This window comes from Moschus berezovskii, chromosome 6 (assembly GCF_049115385.1).
Source record: "Moschus berezovskii isolate FMDL1 chromosome 6, NW_MosBer_1.0, whole genome shotgun sequence".
NCBI classification, from domain to species: domain Eukaryota; kingdom Metazoa; phylum Chordata; class Mammalia; order Artiodactyla; family Moschidae; genus Moschus; species Moschus berezovskii.
In genome coordinates, this window is record NC_142465.1 from 69,940,837 (window position 1) to 69,963,004 (window position 22,168).

Here is a 22,168-nt window from a genome sequence, read left to right on the forward strand (position 1 = left end):
AGAGTGGGACACGACTGAGCAACTGAACTGAACTTACAAGATGACACAACCAGGACGTGGTATGTACCTTACACTGATAAAGGATTAATAGTACCCAGGCTATATAACAAATACCTGTAATCAACAAAGATAATAGAGTTGAAAAAGTGGCATAAGATAGAAATAGGCATTGCAAAGGAAATATAAATGGCCCTTTAACCCAGTTGGCAAATAGGCTATAACAGGTCTTGAATATTAAAGTACTTATGTATTGGTTAGTAAGTCATTATCTTGAGACCACCTTGTGGTGGCACTCATGAACTTCAAAACTGCCACCTTGGCTGTATGAGTCCCTAAACACCAATGTCTCCCCACACCAGAAATTAAAGGAGTAAAACCTACACTGGTTTTAGGATCAGGTATGTCTACTAGTTACTTTTTTTGAGTCACTCCTGTATTAACCTTTTTAATAATTAGTAAAATGCAGATTAACGTGAATGAAACTCCACCAAATGTTGGCAAGGAGTTCTCACACTTCCAAGGTGTTTGTAATAAATATCCCAAAAGGATAAACATGGTGCATCCTGGAAAGCAGACACAATTCTAAGTGATTTAAAGTGCAGGAATCTGCTTTTATAAAAAATTTATAAATCAAAAGTTATTAATACTAAAGGCAGAGTCAGGAAAAATAAATATCTCAAGTATATTGAGCACGGCTTTGTTTTAATCAATATTTAATCATTTTAATCAGTATTTAATCAATATTTACTCCAGTAAATATTTATTGAGAGCCCAGTACCAAGTATGTGCCAGGTGCACCACACTAGATGCAAGGGATTCTAACAGTAAATAAGATATGGTCCCTGCCCTCAAGGAGCTTACATTTCCACAATTTAAAGTGCATCTCAGGTATTCTGATAATAGAATGCCACTCTCAATTTCTCTTTTTAAATCTGACGACATGACACAGCACAACTACCAAACAGAATTATAGAATGTTAGCGCTTAAAAAAAACCTTTGATATTATTTGTACAAAAAGAAAAACCAAACAAACTGATGGAGTGGCCCTTTGCGCCTAGAACTCATATGCTCTGATTTCAAGTTTGGTCCTTTTCAGGCTTCTCCTGAAACAAGACTCAATAGATTTTTATAAACATTCAACCTCCTGTAACATACTTGTACAACTGTTTACTGCTAGACAAGGACCTTCTCGTTTATATCAGGTTAATGTCAGTGTATGCTCTATTTATCCCATCCTATTCTTTGTGGCAAACCAGAGGGATCAGGATCATCCAAGTGCAGGCCTTTGCTACCAAGGCTATTTGTCAAGCATTTGCCTGCCAGGGTTGCACCTCCTCATACTTCTATTTTCACAGTGTTCCTGAACCACTGGGGAGTGCTAATCCATTTGGGTACAAGTCTAACACTAGATATGTGCCACTGACCAGAAAGGGACCCATGTATAAAGTGCTGATGTACTATTTTCCTAGCTGACAAACATATAGCCTACCATTTTTAACCATGAACATATTCTGAGGTGCCATAATGTGCCAGGCACCATACTAGACATTAGGGACATGAATACGAAAAAGACAGTTTGCCCATCAGGAGTGCCTTGCAAACTATGACATGATGTCAGTTATATACTGTTAGTACTTTTGGGTACACTGGGAACACATGATCCTGGAAGAAGGCCTAAAAAAAATTGCTCCCAATTTTGGTAATTACTAAGGTCTCAATTTATTTCTGTCTCACTGTAGACTGGGTTGTTTGTAAAGTTCCTTTTAAAAGTCCATTAGGAAATAATTGTTTTTGATCATCTAGCAGTAGTAAACCTAATTTTTAAAATCATGACTTCTTAAGTTTCTCTCCCTCTAGAATCAATAAGATTTTGACTTTTCACCATTCAAAGTTACATGTTCAATTACAGGTAGGTAGAAGGAACCAAAGGCAGTAAAAACGTCCTTTACAATGCTTCTAAGTCTTGTTTTCAAAAAATTTCCTTTCAGATGAAATTTTGTTTAATGTGTTGTGAATTCAATCAAATATAACCATTTAGGACTATTTCTACTACCTCTACTAGTATGGAAAAATTTACAGATGTTATTTTAAATGTACTATGTCTACTTCTATTAGCTTAATTTTACATAAGGAATTAAGTTGTGTTGTCAATGTTGGCACTTCCAGGAATTTATAGTTCATGGGACAAGCTTCTGACCCTGAAATCTCACTGTAAGCCCTGTTCCCACTTTCCTTGCAGGTGACTTTAGTCAAGCCAGTCTATCAGTATTTTGGGTCCATGTCCATAAAAATGAAGATGTAAAAATGACGTCCTAGCTACATGGCAGGATTCCTGTACAAATTGACTGAGTAGGTCCAAATCTGAAAAAAATTTCCAAACAACTATAAATACTATAAAATAATAATTACAGATAAGTCAGTGAAGTTAGCCACCAAAATAATTATTTCATGCCTATAACCAAAAGCTTTTAAATGAAACAGCTTAGATAAAGTGGCCATTAAGCAATAAAGACTAATTACCCATGCTAGGTTCTTGGCCTACTCTATTGAGCCTAATCTTTGGAAAAACCTAATTCATTTTAGAGGGAAAAATCTGAGTTAAGATATTTATTAGTGTTAATACAAACAAGATGCAACCACTAATTTAAAAATAGGAGGGTTTTTTCCTCATTAAGAGTACATTCTTTAATAGGACTGTATCTGAATAAGAACTGCATACAAACAGAATATATACCTTAACACAAGATAACAAGGAAGGAATATTTTACATTATATAGGGCAGACATTCAGTTGGTTCAATCACAATGAGTTACCCTTCCAACCAAATACTTAGTTTCAATATGTATTACAAATGTTCCAGTCAGTTCGGTATATGCCGACAATCAGACAGCTTTAACATTTAGTAGTGTGGAGCACACTTAACTGTTTCCAAAGGGATACGTGATGTGGTCTTTGTTTCAGAGCAGCAAAAGGGACTGAATTACTGTCTGCTCTTTAATGTTTCAACTAACCTGTGAAGAGAAAATGAACAGTTTCATAAATTTAACTTCAAATGTTCAGGTATAGAGAAAGATCATTTATAATATAAATTTCATACTGAAGATAAATTCCAAAGCACTTTAAATGATGAAGGTTAAGATGGTTATATTAGAAGAATGAGGTTATGGACTCAGTTTCCACAAGGGTGTATTTTAGCTCTCACTTTGTCTATGCTTTGAATGAAAAATCAAAAACAACCAAATAGCCACTTTTCAGGCTGCTACCTACTATAGCCAGGCCAGATGTAGATAATTCAGAGATGAAAACTAGCCTCGGTTCTCAAGGAGATGATAATTTAATGAGCAGATGCACAAACCAACTGTAAGACAGTGTAACAAGTAGTATTATATCACTGATCTCTGACAAGGACAGCTGTGTGTGTGGTAAGGCAGTGGGCCTGGAGGTAGGGAAGGCTCTTGAGAAGCAGAGAGCCTCAACCTAAGTCCTGAAGGATAAGGAACTGGAGGGTGAGGTAAGTAAGGGGAAAAGCTAGAAATATAGCAGAGAGGTGGTTTACCTAACTATAATTAGTACGTGTGGCTAAACAAAAGCAGATGTGCATGAAAACCAATGGAAGAAAAGGGTGGAGGAACTTAGTATGATAAAATACAAAGTAATCTGATTACATCCTTAAGACCAAAGGGAAATTACAAATGCATGTACACACAAATCCACAAATGGCTTCTGGAAACATGGTACTTACCATTCCATTGCCTCATCAAGGCCAGTGCCTTTGGTTGCTGAAGTTTTGAATATTTGCCATTTTCGGTCCTTCAAGGCAGGTAACCCAAGTGAATTTGCCATTTCTGAGGGAGTCATTGCCTGTTCCATGTCCTGCTTATTCGCAAACACCACTAAAATGGCTTTTCTCAGCTCTTCTTCCTAAATAAAATAAAAAAATATTCTCTTATCAATTTGCTCCTGAGTTTAGGAAGAAATGCAAGAAAAAAAAATCTTATTTTAAAAGCATATTTCCTAACTCCTTTTTATATTTCTTTACTCCATTTAGAAGTTTTGTGTACAAAGGTAAAACAAATTGGTTTTGTGTCTATAAGTTTTAATATAATAGTCCTGATTCAACCTCCATATATACTTTATAACACTAATAAATAAATATTGATTGAATTAATTAAAAGTTAATTCCTAAAGAATGAATACAATTTTTAGTTTTCTATAAAGATTACACAAGGGAAATCCTAATACCACAAAAAACCTAACAATCCAATTTGAGAATTGTGAACTGAAGTTAATAATCCATTTCTTTCATGCCATACTTTATACAATAAAAATTTATTATACCATGTGAATTACAGCTAAATATAGCTTATATTTTAAAAATATGTTATACCCGAGGCAATTAAACAGTCCCTTAAACTTCCTTATACTTCGAATTTGGTCTAAGAAGCTCTTATGATAAATGTGACGCTATGTTGTTTAAAAAAAAAAATTTAGGCAAAACTTTAAAACTTTAGGTTGAAATATATAAACTGGAAGCTACTAAGTTAATCATCCAAGAACTCAGAAGTCCGAAATATTCTAAGTTTTGCTTCTAACTAGGAATCAAGTTGCCTGGAACTTAAACATTCAATAATTGAGTAATTCAGAATCATAGTTTTAGTGGGAAAAGGAAACCTATACATCTAATTTTCTCAAGCAAAGGCAATTTCATTATTAAGTTAATCATTAATACATTTGAGAAGCTTCAGTTCAGTTCAGTCGCTCAGTTGTGTCTGACTCTTTGCAACCCCATGAATCACAGCACTCCAGGCCCCCCTGTCCATCACCAACTCCCAGAGTTCACTCAAACTCATGTCCATCGAGTCGGTGATGCCATCCAGCCATCTCATTCTCTGTCGTCCCCTTCTCCTCCAACCCCCAATCACTCCCAGCATCAGAGTCTTTTCCAGTGAGTCAACTTGTCGCATGAGGAGGCCAAAGTATTGCAGTTTCAGCTTTAGCATCAGTCCTTCCAATGAACACCCAGGATTGATCTCCTTTAGAATGGACTGGTTGGATCTCCTTGCAGTACAAGGGACTCTCAAGAGTCTTCTCCAGCACCACAGTTCAAAAGCATCAATTCTTCGGCGATCAGCTTTCTTCCCAGTCCAACTCTCACATCCATACATGACCACGGGAAAAACCAAAGCCTTGACTAGACGGACCTTTGTTGGAAAAGTAATGTCTCTGCTTTTTAATATGCTATCTAGGTTGGTCATAACTTTCCTTCCAAGGAGTAAGCGTCTTTTAATTTCATGGCTGCAATCAACATCCACAGTGATTTTGGAGCCCAAAAAAATAAAGTCTGACACTGTTTCCACTGTTTCCCCATCTACTTCCCATGAAGTGATGGGACCAGATGCCATGATCTTAGTTTTCTGAATGTTGAGCTTCAAGCCAACCTTTTCACTCTCCTCTTTCACTTTCCTCAAGAGGCTTTTGAGTTCCTCTTCACTTTCTACCATAAGGGTAGTGTCATCTGCATATCTGAGGTTACTGATATTTCTCCTGGCAATCTTGATTCCAGCTTGTGCTTCTTCCAGCCCAGCGTTCCTCATGATGTACTCTGCATATAAGTTAAATAAGCAGGGTGACAATATATGGCCTTGACATACTCCTTTTTCTATTTGGAACCAGTCTGTTGTTCCATGTCCAGTTCTGACTGTTGCTTCCTGACCTGCATACAGGTTTCTCAAGAGGCAGGTCAGGTGGTCTGGTATTCCCATCTCTTTCAGAATTTTCCACAGTTTATTGTGATCCACTTAACAATTTTAAAATCTTTTAGATGACTACTTAATGCACCCTCTAAATTCAGCTAGCTTATCAGTCTTACAAACCTCAGTGAATATACTGTACTGGGGTCTTAGTTAAGAGCTATTATACACTGTTCCACACATCAGGGGTACAAGGTAAACACAAAGAACTTTACACTTCAGGGTGGGAAGCATACATAAGTAAATAAACATGTTTAAAATAATGTAAAGAAATGGTAAGTAGTTACAAAGAATAAGCTAAGATAAAGGGTTAGAAGATAACCGAGACCTCCTCTCTGAGGAAGAAACATGTGAGATAAAACATGTCAAGAAGACAGCCACACACAGATTTGGGGAAAGAGAATTCCAAGCAGGAGAAGCAAATGCAAAACCCTAAACCAGGTGTCAGTTACACAAACTCAGTGAGCAAAGAAACGAAATATCGGTACGGCTGAGGTACTACTGTAAACACAGGGAAGAGTAAAAAACTGATAAAGCCGGGAGAGGTAAACGGGCCCAGAATTGTGCCGAAATCCATTCTGAACTTCAGTGTTTCTAGAACAAATACACTTTATATACTTATATAATAAATCTGCTTCCATATGCTAATTTATACAACCAGAAATAAAGACATTAAAAAAACGATCACTTCACCAAAGTGACTTAGAATAGTCACTTCAGTTTAGAAAGGGTTTAGCTCTGAATTTTCTGGAAATTAAGGAATTTAAAGGAAGTTACAGGACTGGAATTGTTTTGTGTTTTTTTTTGTCTTCAACTCTCTCCCAACAGTATTTTTGGAATAGAAAGTAATTTGCATAAAAGAAAATGATACTAAAGACATGAGTGTGGGGGAGACCCCTGTTTCCCTTTTAATTATTTCTGCATGTGACAATAATAAAAGAGCAAGCAAATATAAATTACTTACGCACATTTTAATAAAGTTTTCTTACCTCCAACATGGCAACTAACTCTGATTTGGAAATGCCAATTCGGTCTCGGTCACAACTGTCTACTACATAAATGACTGCATCTGTGTTTGAATAATAACATCTCCAGTATGGCCTAAAGAAAATTCAGGAAGGGAGAATATATTATTATTTGAAAGATGAAACTGATAGATTAATTTATATGCTAGGACTTGGCTATGGTGGGGTGAAGGGTGTTACTTGCCAATCCTTTCCCACCCATATCAATATTAATGCCATAATGATGGTTTCACAGACCTGATCACTGTATCTTATAAATCTTTAGAAAATCCTTAAGAGAAATGGGTTCTTTAAAAATAATTTTAGTAACAGACTTTAAATTGATCACTGAAGACAAGAAGTTGAAATGGCTAAAATTAACAAATGACTCCAAAGTGGTTCAAGAAATAAAATGAGTTAAAAGGCAGCAAAATGCTTGGGGAATGCATCTAGGCCTAAATAGTGGGCCCAAAAGGTATTTTCATGAAATCCAAAACAGTCTGTCTCACAGAGGAAGGGACTGACAAGAATTAACTAGAGAATTCTTTTTATTTAAAAACTACTGAAGTAATCAGGTCTTGAGACTTTCATAGAAAAAATTTTCATGTAAGTGATATAGGAAAAACTGACTTCCGTAGATTTTAATTTTTTAGTTAAAAATCTTTAATTCTCAGATTTTAATTGAGAGAATAAGGTGGTTTTACCTCATTTTAAACTATGTGGCTCCCATTACATTACAAAAGAAGACATATTTTGGTTTACTGCTGTTAACCCTAAAAGAGCAATAAAGATCCCAATACTACAAAATGGTCTGGCCTCTGTACCATACCTGATGCTTGTCTGTCCTCCCAAATCCCAGACTTGGAATTTAAGGTTCTTGTATGTTACTGTCTCAACATTAAATCCAATGGCTGGAAGAGAAAGCAAATTAATAGTACATGTAGACTAACACATTCTGTCTTCAAAATGTCCAGTCTGAGTTTCAGCAATTAGTGGTAATTGTTGAATCACATTATTAGTTCAAATATTATTCCATTTACTACAGTCTGCTGTGCTATACATATATAAACACCCAATAAGCAAGATCAACCCCACTTTCAGGGTATATAAGAACCCCCAGCCACCTCTGCAATTAGATAATTCTTAGTTCAGTGGAAATTCTATTATGTTAAACGCTGGCACACAAAAGCGTTCAGAAAGTTATACCTAGAAAGGACAGTTGTAAACATATTACAAAAAATGGAATTTTTGTAGGTAGCAAATAGGACAAAAGCCTAGATTCTAAACTTCAGTAAGGCACGGCAATGGCTGTGTATCTCTTTATGGAGGCTGAGTTCACTAAGGCAGGGAATCTCACAGACCCTCTGAAGACTTCCTCAAGAGCTCATCCACAGTAAGGTCACAGCTAGATGGTCAAAGGGGAGGAGTCTCAACCCCTTTCCCTGCCATGCTTCTTAGGTGGAGCATGGCATCACATGCCTAAGGCAAGATACTTTCAATGAAAGGAATCCAGAGGAGCTAGAGAGGATGCTGAAAAAACTTAGGAGCTATACATATAAAAATTACTAAGATTTTACAAACTTAAAAAAAATCAAAGTAAAATATAACTTACAGCTATAATTGGACAATTAATTTTTTAGATTTAAGTTTATACTGGTAAATGATGCTTCAGAGTATATATGGCAAGTATAAAAAAATTACTATAGCAAATCTGAGTGAAAAAGTAAAAAGCAAGTTCATGATGTCTCCCTTAGAATTTGGTAGCAGTGTAATCACCATCTTCAACCTCAATTACAAATGTTGTTTATTTGCAGAGGGGAAGAACGTGGTATAAACCACATTTGCTGAAACGCAATCCACTGAGCTGTGGGTACCGCAGCAGCCACCACGACTCAACGGCAGCACAGATGGGTGATTTGAGAACCAAAAGCCAAAGAAACTGAAATTTCTTGAAGGTGGCAGCAAGAAGTAACAGATGACGTGGTTCAAAAAGTTCTTTTATAAAAGCTAGACTTTTCTGTTTTAATCTGGAATTTAAATAGTACTAAATAGAAACCATGAGCGACGGAGTAACTTAAAGATATAAGTATTCTTGAGCAAACTCTACAAACTATTAAACTTAGTTTAAGTATAATCTTCAGGGCAAAAAAATGAAAACAGTATAAGTAACAGAACAGTCGTCTTATGTACTAAATTAGGACTATTGAAAAATATTTTTCTAAGATATCAAAATATCTTGATATTTTTAAGTTCCAGATTAATTGAACACTCAGTCTCTTCAACTCAGATCTTTAAAAACAATCAATAGAATTACTAAAAAAAAAAACTAATCTTAATCAAATAATAACAAGTACAGAAAAAAAAAAACCACTGCACATGTAACAGTATAACTTAGTATCGACATACTAATAATTCTCTACTCAGATGTACAAAGTACTTTATATACTTGATTCATTTTCCTTATTCATTGCCTTTATTTTCAAAGCCAATGAATATTTATTATCTTCATTTTATCAATAAAGATACTGGCTACTCAATATTATGTGGCTTAACTCTACCCAACTTTTAAAACAGCTCTACAGACGAATAGATAAGAAAGCTGTGGTACATTTACACAATGGAGTACTACTCAGCAATTAAAAAGAATACATTTGAATCAGTTCTAATGAGGTGGATGAAACTGGAGCCTATTATACAGAGTGAAGTAAGCCAGAAAGAAAAACACCAATACAGTATATTAACACATATATATGGAATATAGCAAGAGGATAACGATAACCCTGTATACAAGACAGCAAAAGAAACACAGATGTATAGAACAGTCTTTTGGACTCTGTGGGAGAGGGCAAGGGTGGGATGATTTGGGAGAATGGCACTGAAACATGTATATTATCATATGTGAAACGAATCTGACGTGGTTGGGGGCTCCCCACCTCAACACTCTGTGGATTCAAGAGGCCGTTCCTTCCGGAAGTGTATAAATTAGCCTGGGATAGAACCTGCACGCTGAATTTACTAATTAAGAAATGAGAAACCAGAACTATAAAGGTGGCATAGAAATACAAGAAACCATTCTCAAGTAATTTTTAAAACTTTGAACAGAGGTACAGATTTTGCCATTTGTTATAAACTGGTATATGTAATTTAACCAGAACCATGAGAAAGTTGGTATTATGTGAATTCTGAGGCACTTTCGACATGTTGTAGGAGTGATGTGGACTTTCTTGAGTTTTACACAATCATAAGTGAATGGTCTGTATCTCGTGCCTTTGTTGGTTTTCCGTGAGCTGTAGTTTCTGGGAAGTGAGCAGCTCTCATTCCTGTAACTCTTGTAATCCAGTCATTCGTGTGCCTCCTTCATGAGGATTCAGTACGGCTGTGGTGCTGTTATCCCTCTGACAGGAACTCTAACTCTGTGTAAAGCCCCAAAAGTCTGAAACTTATTTTTATTTTATATTGTACTATATTTCATTTACAGTGTTGTGTTTGTTTCAGGTGTATAGCAAAGTGATACAGTCATATATATATATATGAATTAACAAAAGCAGTTCCCGTCTTTTGATGGGGTGCTCATGGTTTATAACATAAATGGCATTATTTTGAGAGAGGGATAACTTAGGTATGGCATTGGGTTTTTTTTCTTTTTGCAGCCTGAGACAGTTGTAAAATAACTTAATGTAGCTTTTTACAACTGTGTATTCTATAGTATTTTTTCTTTTGGTGAAATTTTAACTGTTAATGTTTTTGGCATTGTGCTTTGTACCATTTATTAAATAAAAATTTTAGAAAAAAAATAATAAAACAGCTCTAAACAGCAGAACCCAGCCATGCACAGGGATTCATAAATTACATCAAACTGTCCGTAAATTTATGAAAAAAATGTTATCAATATTGTGCTCATAGAAGTCTACAAATCTTATTAATTACATTACATATGTATTCAGAAATAAAGTTTTTTTCAATGGAAAACAAAAGCCCCTATCCTATAATTAGTTTATCATACCAACACTTACTAGGAATAGTAGTCACGACTTCTCCAACCTGTAATCTGTACAAAATTGTAGTTTTTCCTGCTCCATCTAATCCCAAAATTAAAATCCTCATTTCCCGAGTTCCAAACAGACTGGAAAAAATGCTTGAGAAAAAGCCACCTTAGAAAATAACAAAAATGTATTTCAATATCATTTCAAGAACTAGATCCACAAAACATTTAATCTTGCTCTTTAAAAGCTATACTAAATTCAATAACATTGTAATATTTTTCTCCATTCATAGGAACATTGCTTCCAATGAAATACATCATTCAACATCAAACTAGTAATTACTGATTGTTACCATGTCCTGGATACTATGTTAGGCAGGCTCAGAAGATATACTCAAAAATAAGAGAAATATGACTCCCCTCATGGAGCTCACTTTCTAAACAAAAGAATATGGATAGCTTAACATGATATCCTCATTACCCCTAGAAATTAAAGGGCAAATTAGAATGATAGTGGAACAGTGAAGTCCTTGAACACGAAAAGCAATTATTATTGTTGTACAACAGCAGTACCATAAGTACCTTCAATCACTGAGAATTCTCTGTAAGGAATGTAACTTGCAAAGAAATTGAGACAGAAGCCAAAAATAACAAAAATTATTTTTGATGGAAAACATTTAAAAAAAATACTAATAAAGCTACATTCAACATATCATGAACTATTACCAGAAAACTTCCTAAACACAAGGTATTGTGTAATATAAAAGCACTTGTGAAAAGAGAATAGAATGGTGGTTACCAGATGCTGAGAGAGTGGGGAAAATGAGACAGTGTTAGTCAAAGGGTATACACTTTCATTAGAAGATACGTCTGGAGATCTAATGAACATCATGGTAACTATATTTAATTAATAACATATTGTACACTTGAAATTTGCTAAGACAGCAGATCTCAAAGTGTTCTCATCCCACACACAAAAAGGGTAATTGTAAGGTGATGGACGTGTTAATCAGCTTGAATGTGGTAATCATTTCACAGTGTATACATATATCAAAATATCATGCTGTACACCTTAAATATACACAATTTTTGTCATTCATACCTCAATACAGCTGAAAAAAAGTTAAAATTTAAAATCATCCTCTGTCTCAGCAGGGCCTCCCAGTAATAGATTAAATTGTTGATGTGTGTTTAAATAAAATAACCCCTAAGAGTGACGGAGGTGGAAATTCAGAATCTTTATTATTTCTACAATCAAACAAGAAGCTCTTTTAAAACAAGTTGTTTCTTTAATGATTACGCCTCCCCACCCAATAAAAGTACTTTGGTCCTTTCTTACTAAAAGACATTTGAAAAGATTAGAAAAAAGTTACACTAACAATATAAAAATGTTGACAACAGAAATGATGCTCACAAACAACACCTGGTTATTTTACAAAGAAATGACAAAATTAAAAACTATAAGTCTGGAAAAATGAATCCACCATGGGCTAGAGAACCCTGAAAGTTTGCAACATAAAGAGTGTGACTAGACAAAATCCTTTCTTATAGGTTAAAAAGAGGCAGTAGGAAAAAAACTGAAAGGGTTATGCAAAAAGACAAGAAGGCTCTTCTGATGTTTCAGAGCAAGATGGAAAGTCCCCAGAAAATAGCTGAGGTCTTTAAATAACCCAAACAATTTCCATCACTTGCAGACTTCTGAACAAGTTAAAAAATTTGCACCTTCATTTGGGCTCCAGTGGGGAGCGAGGCACTACCTGATGCTTATGACGACAATGTAGATCTCTCAATTAGCACTCCAAAAATTGGGTTTAAAACGTCATCACTGACCATAATACCTTCCCTGCCCACTTCCCCCTCCACGTTCCTCTCTTACAGGAAAAGTTACAGGCAAGCAGATAAATGCCGTGTTGGCAATAAAACATTACCAGCAACACCTTTTGGATTTTAAACTGCCGCTGTCCCAGCGACCAGGGAGAGAGTATCAGGCTGCCACTACAAGGTCAGAGCTCATCTTTCACTCAAGAAACCTTAGCGAACTTGCGACTGACATGCTGCCAAGCTTCGCAGACCAACTGCATCCAGCGAGCGGCGCTGGGTCCGAGGAGATAAGGGAAAAGTTCACCGACCCGCCGTGACCCACCCCTGACCCCGCGGGGAGACAGGAAGCGAAGGTTCGAGGCAGAGTCCACGCACACTGGTGAAGAGCCAAGGGGACTGAAGTCCTCAGCAACCAGCTCCCTGAGACGCCGGTTACTCTGGGCTTCCCAGGCCTGCCCCTCTGTTCCTCCTCGCCCCAGCCCCAGCCCCAGCCCCCTCGGCCTCGGCCTGTCAGTGCGCCCAGGCTCCCTTCTCAGATCTCTCACCCATGATGAACCGCCTGTCCGCCTTCGTCGGCTGTCAGAGACTGGCCCCGACCTCGGCAGCGACTCCTACTCGAGTCTCGGCGCCGCCACCTCCCCTCGCCTAGGCCTGCGCTCCGGCTCCGGCTCGGACTCTTGGCTCCCAGACAGTTTCTTTGGAAGCTTGGTCGGCCAGCAACTTCCACGTCGGACCTCCAGGCAGGGGCGGGAGCGAGGGGCCGCCGCGACTGCGCGCTGGAAACCGAGGCCTGAGCGTCCGCGCCGTCACTTTCGACGCAAGTGCCCGGCAAACAGGGTGTAGACATTGTGGAAGCCACGAGAGAGAAAAAAAATATTCCAGGACCCCGAGTTTCTCTTGATTCTGTTTTCTTGGACAAGAAGGGATTCCAAAGTAAGGAAATTCGAATTTTCATTTTAACTTCTGACACCAAGAAGTGACGAATCCGCCAACCAGGAATGCGCGTCACGCCTAGATGCGGCTGCCTGACTGGGCGCGGGCGCAGGTTGCGGCGTCGCAAAAATTCCTGGTTCAGAAGCACGCGGCGGAGTTTACCTGATTTTCCCCCGTTCTTTTCTCGGATCAGGAACTAGAACCACATAGTAATGATAGGAAGAGCCCTGCGCCACCATTGCGGAGCCGCCTTACAGTGAGGCCGCAATCGAGATTTTAGGCGTCGCAGTGGTCTGTAGGGTCCCTCCTTTCTTCCACCTGTGCCTTTCCTGATACTAAAGTCATTACTCTAGGAAAGGTATGTATCTTTAGGGCAGCGTCATTTTTCAAAATGCAGTCCTTCTTGTTAATATTGTTAATATTATCCTGTTAATATGTTAATATCCTTCTTGTTAACATTGACCTGGTATTGCAGTCCCTGCTTACTAAAAAGGAACATTTGAGGAAGCAGAATTATAGCAGCACGCTAGAATTAAAGCTAGATACTTAGATCCTAAGTCAGTGGCATTTTATTCTTGAGACAAGCGTGTAGAGTTGACGTCACCTGTTTCAAGTCTTTGCTCAGATTTTATTTAAAATTGCAACCTACCCTACATCCCCCTTATCCTGATTTTTAATAGAACTTAACAGTTAACAATTTACTTATTTATTATGCTTATCTGTGTACTTTCACTAGACTGTTACATCTATGTATTTTTATTTTGTTGAATGCAAGTATTTTTATTTTGTTTGCTCTTTTATTCTTATACTTGGGCACTAAACAAATACTTGTTGAGAGAATGTGTTGAATTACAAGTTTTTAAAAACAATTACATAAGCATTAGTTAACTTAGACATATGCAACATTATTAAATGTGTTTCCTAAAATAGGCATATCCAAACCACCTGTCCTAATTTGATGAGAGGCCAAACCGTCTTCTAGAAAGTTATGTTTGAAGAGAAACCACCAGATGGTGGTATTGCCTCAGGCCAGTTCTCAGCGGAATGAGATCAGTTGGTCTAATTAATTTAATCCCTTTCAAATGTTATGGTACAGTAATAATTTGTTAAAGTTTAAAATGTGAACGCTTTAATATAGTCCAAGCAAGGAAAAGAATTTCAAAATTATTTTGATTGTAAAGCCACAATTAGATGAAGTTTAAAATTTTAAAGCAAGAAGGAACTTCAGTTCCACCTCAGTCTCCGATGAAGTGGAAAATAGCTAAGCGATAGAGCTAGGACATCCACTGTGATCATTTGACTTCCAGACCTAAAGTAACTACATTATGAAGCCTTCTATAACTGTACGTTTGGTAAATTGATTTGCAAACTACCATACTGTAGTTTTCTGTAGTTTCTGAAGTTAGAAACTTAAGATTTAAGTGTGTTCCATTGCTAGTGAAAGTAACATTCTTTGCTTAGATTTTATTCCAAGCAGAATAAATTCTAAGCAGAATGAAGCGGAACCTATGAAATATAATAAATATAAAAGTATAGTAAATATAAGCTTCAGAATGGCTTTTCTTACTGTGCATTCATAATTGTCTTTTAAACTAAGCAGCATTTTGAAATCATAACTAGATGTGTGATTTTTCACATATTAGATATGTGTTATATCTCAAATGTGTCTTTGTAATAACATGTACTTTGTCAGAGAATTTCTCATTAGACTATGTGGTCTTTTTTTAATTGAGAAATCATTCACATACAGTAGCATCATTTTTTAAGTGTTTGATTCAGTGGTTTTTCATATATTCATGAAGTTTGCAGCTATCACCACTATCAAATCCCAAAATATTTTCATCACCCCAAACAGAAATTCTATACCCATTAAGCAGTAACTCCCCACTGCTCCCCTCAAGGAAACTGCCCTGGTTGCTTCCCTCAAACCAACATTTGAGGGTTCTTATTTCACCACTTCCTCAGCAACACTTATTTTTGACTTTTAAGTTATAGCCATCCTATGGGTATGGAATGGTATCTCATTGTGGATTTGATTTGAATTTTCCTTGTGCCTAATGATGTTGAACATCTATTCATGTGTTTATTGGCTATGTGTTTATCTTCTTTGGAGAGATGCATACTCAAATCCCTTACCTATTTTTTAATGAATTATTTGTCATCTTATTGTTGAGTTGTAAAAGTTCTCTATATATTTTGGAAACTAGACCTTTATTGAATACATGATTCACAAGTACTTTCTCCAGTTCTGTGAATTGTGTTTTCACTTTGTTGATAGTATCCTTTAATGCATAAACTTAAAATCTGATGAAACCCAATTTATGTATTTTTATTTTTCAGCTTGTGCTCTTTGTGTCATATCTAAAAAAATATTGCCTAATCCAGGCTCACATCGATTTACACCCATATTCTAACAGTTTTGGAGATTTGGCTTTTATATTAATGGCTCTGATCCATTTTTAACTGTTTTGTGTAATTTATGAGGTAGGAGTCCAGATTCATTTTTTTACATATGAATATTCAGCTGTTCCAACGCCATTGTTGAAACTGATTTTTCCATTAAATGGTCATGTCACTCTGTTGAAAACCAGTTGACCATAAATGTACAGATTTGTGGACTTTTCAGTTATTTGTGGACTTTTCAGTTCTAGTCCAGGGATGTTTATTTCTGTTCTCATGTATTGTTCTCATACAATACCATCATGTAGCTTTGTGACAGATTTTGAAATCAGAAAGTATGAATTCTTTAACTTTGTCCTTTTTCAAGATCATCTTGGCTGTTCTGGATCCCTTGCATTTCTGTATGAATTTTAGGATCAGTTTGTTAATGCAAAGAAAGGCAATTAGGATTTCAGTAAGGATTGCACTAACTCTATAGGTTAATATGTGAAATTTTGCCATCATAATACTGAGTCTTCCCCATTCACAAACATGGGATGTTTTTCCACTTATTAGGGTTATCTTTACTTGTTTTCAGCAATATTTTGTAGTTTTCAGTGTACAGGTCTTATACTTCTTTGGTTAAACTTATTCCTGAATATTTTGAGCTTTTTTGACACTAAGGGTTCTTAACCTGGCATCATATAAATCCACAGATAGACTTGTGGGAGACTGTAAACAGACTGAAATTATCTCTAGAATTTTCTCTCTGCGTACGTGCTTTTTTCCCAGAAAGACAATCTAGCACTTCCATCATACTCTCATTTGATACAGAATTTCAAAATACTCTTGAAAGAATAGTTACAAAGAACACCCATGCACCTAATACCCATCTATAATAATCAATTTATATCCATACTTCAGAGTCACTTTTGCTTCCTAATTATCCCTCCCATTTGCACCCACTTTCCCCACACCAACACACTAAATTCTTTGTAACAAGGCTGCTCACACTTGGACCTGTCAGCTGTGGCTAGGGGAACAGTTCAGTTCCGTTCAGTCACTCAGTCATGTCCAACTCTTTGTGACCCATGGACTGCAGCATGGCAGGCCTCTCTCTCCATCACCAACTCCCGGATTTTACTCGAACTCGTGTCCGTTGAGTCAGTGATGCCATCCAACCATCTCATCCTCTGTCGTCCCCTTCTCCTCCTGCCCTCAATTTTTCCCAGCATCAGGGTCTTTTCAGGTGAGTCAGTTCTTCACATCAGGTGGCCAAAGTATTGGAGTTTCAGCATCAGTCCTTCCAATGAACATTCAGGACTGATTTCCTTTAGGATGGACTGGTTGGATCTCCTTACAGGCCAAGGGACTCTCAAGAGTCTTCTCCAACACCACAGTTCTAAAGGATCAATTCTTCAGCACTCAGAACAGTGCCACAGTGCCCACTGGAAAATCATATTTGCTTTCATATCATTGGAAGGACTGATGCTGAAACTGAAACTCCAATACTTTGGCCACCTCATGCGACGAGTTGACTCACTGGAAAAGACTCTGATGCTGGGAGGGATTGGGGGTGGGAGGAGACGGGGATAACAGAGAATGAGATGGCTGGATGGCATCACCGACTTGATGGACATGAGTTTGAGTGAACTTCGGGAGTTGGTGATGGACAGGGAGGCCTGGCATGCTGTGATTCATGGGGTCGCAAAGAGTCGGACACGACTGAGCCACTGAACTGAACTGACTGATGCACCATGTGGATGAATAAAGGTACAGGAATGGGGAAGTTATAGAAGCTGGACACAGTAGGTATTCACTATAGTTCTTTTCTAACACCATCATTTGTCCTTTTGGGGTGGATGTGGCTGGCGTTAGATAAAGTATTAACGGCTCTTCCTAAACTATGTCTTGCTGTGATTGTCCTCTTTTCCGGAGGACACAACACAAGCCACAGTAGCACAGGGTCTGTGGTCTCTTTTATAGACTGCCCTCTTGACCAACCTTCCCCTTCCTCCCACCTTCCCCTTTTCCCCAAGGGCAAGACTGGCTTGTCTCTCTATCAAAGTTATACCAGAAGTGAGAGCTTTTCTCTCGTTGCTTTATTTCCTCTCAAATCTCATTATAGAATGGGGGATATTTCTTATTTTGAAATTCTTACCAGCTGGAGAAACTTGGGATAAGGAACAGGTTTATTTTCTGACCCAGGAAGTCTAGGCTCTCTGTATTTCCTCCAAACTCTTCTTACAAACCGAAAGGCTCTCTAGTGCCTTTCTCTCTTCCCATACCTTATCTTACTCAGCTCTCAGAAGCCAGATGACACTATCAGTATTCTTCCTGGAAATATATCAGTTCAGCAGGTTCATTTATCTCTATTTCAGGTTACCACAGGCAGCATTTTTATCCACTGTTCCACAGCTGTTTGGCAGAGTTCACTCTTTTCCAAGCCTTCGTTAATATTTTCTCACCACCTTTCTATCCTTTCCTAAAATAATTTTTGCCAGCCCTCCAGCTCTCACTAACAGCCTCTTCAGTTTTCCAGCCTCCACTCACAGTATGGTTCCTAAGTCAATACATGTACGTGGGAAAATGCAATTTTTATGTACCATATCTCTCTGGTACCAATTTCTAGGTCAGTTATTTATTGCTGTGTAACAAACTGCTTTGAAATGTAGGGACTTAAACCAGCAGTAAGTATTATTTATCACAATCGTACGGATTGGCTAAGCAGTTCTTTTCCTGATCTTGCTGGAGGTTATTCACGCAGCTATATGCAACTGGTACATTGGCTGAGTTGGTTGGCTTCTCTCTGCACATGGTGGTTCATCTTCACAAAGGCTAGACTGATCTTGACATGGCTGTGACAGTGCCATAGTCCTAGGTATAGACCTAACAGAAATGCATGCACATGTGCACCAGGTGACATGTACAAAAACATTTATGTAGCATTATTCATAAAAAATAAAAAAACTAAACAACCCAAGTATCTGTCAGCAGTAGAAGAATTCATAAATTGCCACGTATTTACATAATGGAAATCTATATAACAAAACAATTGAAAGAACGAGTTGTATACTAGAGAAATCTCATAAACACATTACTGAACAAAAGCAGCAGACACCAGAGAAAGCATACTATGTATGATTCCATGGATGTAAATTCAAAATCATGCAAAGCTATCATGACTGAACTATAATGTTAATTTTTGGAAAGGAGAAATGGGGTAGGAGGAAGCATGAGGAAAGTTTCTGGAATGTTTAGATATTGTCTTTCTTGACCTGACTTGTTTGCTTCTTTAATAATTCACTGAATAGCATATTTATATTTTGTGTATTTTCCTGTCTGTTATATTTTAAAAATAATTTGAAGGAGGTACATTAGGATGACATTCACCTATCTAGTTGGTAAAATTTGTAAGTAGTTCCGTGTGGGAAAATTGTCACTCTCATCCACAGTGCATTTACCATTAGGCAGGATCTACATACAAAATTTTAAATATACATACCCCTAACAAAAATATCACTTTTAGGAATTATACATATGCTTGCACATTTGCACAGCCACATTTGTACTATGCTGTGCTTGCAAATGCATGACATTCTGAACATTTACACAAGAAACACTTAAGAATGGTTGTTCTGCACAGAATACTACAGACTTGAAATGCAGGGAGACTTTTTTTTTATTGTATACACTTTGTACTGTTGGAATTTTATACCATGTACATGGATTACTCTTTTAATAAAAGTAAACTAGCTGACTTTTTTGTTTGTTTGTTTTTACTTGTCCAAGGTCATCTAGTTAAAAGTGACAGAGCCTAGATTTAAGTCCTAGTCTATCTAACACCAAAGCCCATACCATCAGCTGTAACTCTGAATTCCCTCGTGTGGAGTCTCAGTTTTCTCCCCTATAAAGTGAATGTATTTGTCTACATTGCAAGGGTCTCTCTGGAAACCAACATGGAAGCTCTGTTATATGAACTGAATCAACACCACAGGTATGCAGGAGAGATTTACCACTGAGTCATGGCATCGGTGCTCAGAAATCACGCCGGGACACTCCATCCACCGAGTGGAGTCTCGGTTCCTACCAAATGAGAATACCATGTAGAAGTTGGTAGTTGGAATAAATCTGTCAATAAATCTTGCCAGAAGCTGGGGGATAGCAAGAGCATAATAGGTAAATATAGCATGAAATCTGCATGTTAAAATTAAATTGCACGATTAACTTTTGAGAAATTTAAGTCACTCAGCTGTGCATTGACTGTAATAACCATTGATACAGTTGTTCACATTTTGTAGGATACAAGACAGCTGTGGTTTCCGAAGTTAGCTAACACATTTAAAAAGTGAACAAAGGCAAAATGTACTAGAATAGGACTTTGCAAATGGAATTTAAAGAAAAACTTGCTATTGTGATTTTTTTTTGCTGTTACAGTTGCACTAGCAGGAAAAGGAAATAAAGTGATGTTAGTGAACATAATAGTTGTGATTGAGATCACTGAACTAGCTTGTGGTGTTCTCAGCTAAGAAAGCAAAATTTGAAGATTTATTTTAAAATAAACAAAATATATTTAACCTGCAACAGACAACTTCAAGATGCACCATCAATCCTATTTACTGTCTAATGATTCAAATGATCTGTTAGGAAGAAAAAACACCTGATCAATCATTTCTCCAGCCCTGTTTTTCTCTTATACTCCAGTTCTGAACCTCCCAGTCCTTACTAGAAAGTTCTCTTTGAACATGCATTCAAGATTCACATATCTAAAATCAAACATATCTGTCTCCCAGCTAAAAAGTAAAACAAACAAACCCCCCAAAATATGGTTCATTCTCTCCACTTTCCTGTTTCTCTGCTCAGTGATCCAAATTCTACCTCACCCTACCACCTCTGAGTTAATGAAGACTTGCTGCTTCTCTGACCTTCCATCAAATTCACAGAAACCAAACCTTATTTATTCTACCTTTATTTCCTACTCTTAGGTGGTAGCCACTTAATTGATTCATCACTCTTTCTCCCCAATCCCAAATATGCTTGAATACCATCATTTTGCATATACTAGGCACTCGGTAAATGTTAACTGAATAAATCATTAGTTTCTCAATTATAAATCTTTAAAATTCATTTTCACAATGATATTTATAATTGTTGGTTACTTAGTTTTCCATAAGATTGTGAGCTCGTTAAGGGCAGGGCTTTTCTTATTCTTCTCTGAATCCCCAGTGCTATCACAATGGAGTTCAATAAATGTTTATTGAATTCATGAGTAGATGAAACCTGAGTTTCTTAGCTTGGCAATCAAATACTTTCACAATCATATCTGACTTACTTCCTTTCTCCAAACTAGCCAGACATTGTGGAATTTGGGGGGAAACACCATTTCCAGTAATGGCTAGATATTGCTTCTAGAGTGCAGTTCGCATTTTCATCAGCGAAGACATCCAGTTGCTCTGGAGTTCAGATTCCTCCGCAAAAAAGAATCTGTAGACTGGAGTTTCTCAGACTTTAATATAGATACAGAGCACTCAAAAACCTTGAAGATGTGGAATTAGGTTCTGTTGATCTACAAATTCCCAGGGGATGCTAATGCTACTGGTCCACAAACCACCCTTAAGCTCTATGCTTTGTGACCTATTTATTTTCTTCAGGACATGCCTTTTGCCTGACTCATACTATAACGTTTTCTATATTGCTTCTTGTCCCTGGGATTCTTCCTCCATTTATTTCCCCCTATTTGAATTCAGTCCTTCTTTTTCCAGCTCTCTGTGCTGGGCAAAGCCTTCCCTGGCTAACCTAGTGCTCCTGCTCCCAATGTTATTTTTTTTTAATCTATTAGTATCCATTTTTGGTACTTGGAGTTTGAAACCATCATCTACAAGCAATTAATGATTATCATTGTGTATGTGCGAGTACACAGTTATATACTTCTTTTTCTTTCCTGTGAGGAAGGAAATCGTAAATACACAATAAAGTGTTGAATGACTGAATGACTCACTTCAGCATTATTATCCCAAAGATAAATGCTTTACTTGTCTATACTGTCATTTTCCAGAACATGGAGGAAAGAGGCAATGTGGAATTTCCCCATAATTTGATCTATTCAAAAATTAATGATATTAAAATCCCTAAAATGAGTTTATAAAATTTTATCTTTGGTGTTTGAAACAGTGAAATTTGCTACTGCTGTTTCTGTCTCAACTTCCAAAACCAAAAACACATAGTTTGTATGAGAACTTCAGCATTATAGAGAATAAAAGATTGGTCCTATAGCATATGAATTAGTATCATAGCATGA

General features: G+C 37.1%; 1 protein-coding gene across 2 annotated transcripts; it reads right to left on the reverse strand.

Annotated features, from left to right (window-relative positions):
- Positions 1-683: 683 nt before the first annotated feature.
- ARL1 (ARF like GTPase 1) lies at positions 684-13,341 on the reverse strand. Of its 2 annotated transcripts, XM_055396829.2 has the most exons (6): positions 13,104-13,339; positions 10,769-10,906; positions 7,585-7,666; positions 6,741-6,852; positions 3,744-3,922; positions 684-3,012 (listed from the first exon to the last, which is right to left on the reverse strand). In XM_055396829.2, exons 1-6 carry the CDS (start codon positions 13,105-13,107, stop codon positions 2,982-2,984), a joined length of 546 nt encoding a protein of 181 aa, XP_055252804.1. In that variant the 5' UTR covers positions 13,108-13,339; the 3' UTR covers positions 684-2,981. The 2 variants fall into 2 exon arrangements, with proteins under 2 accessions (XP_055252804.1, XP_055252805.1); XM_055396830.2 differs by lacking the exon at positions 10,769-10,906 and having other exon boundaries at positions 13,104-13,341.
- Positions 13,342-22,168: the final 8,827 nt, after the last annotated feature.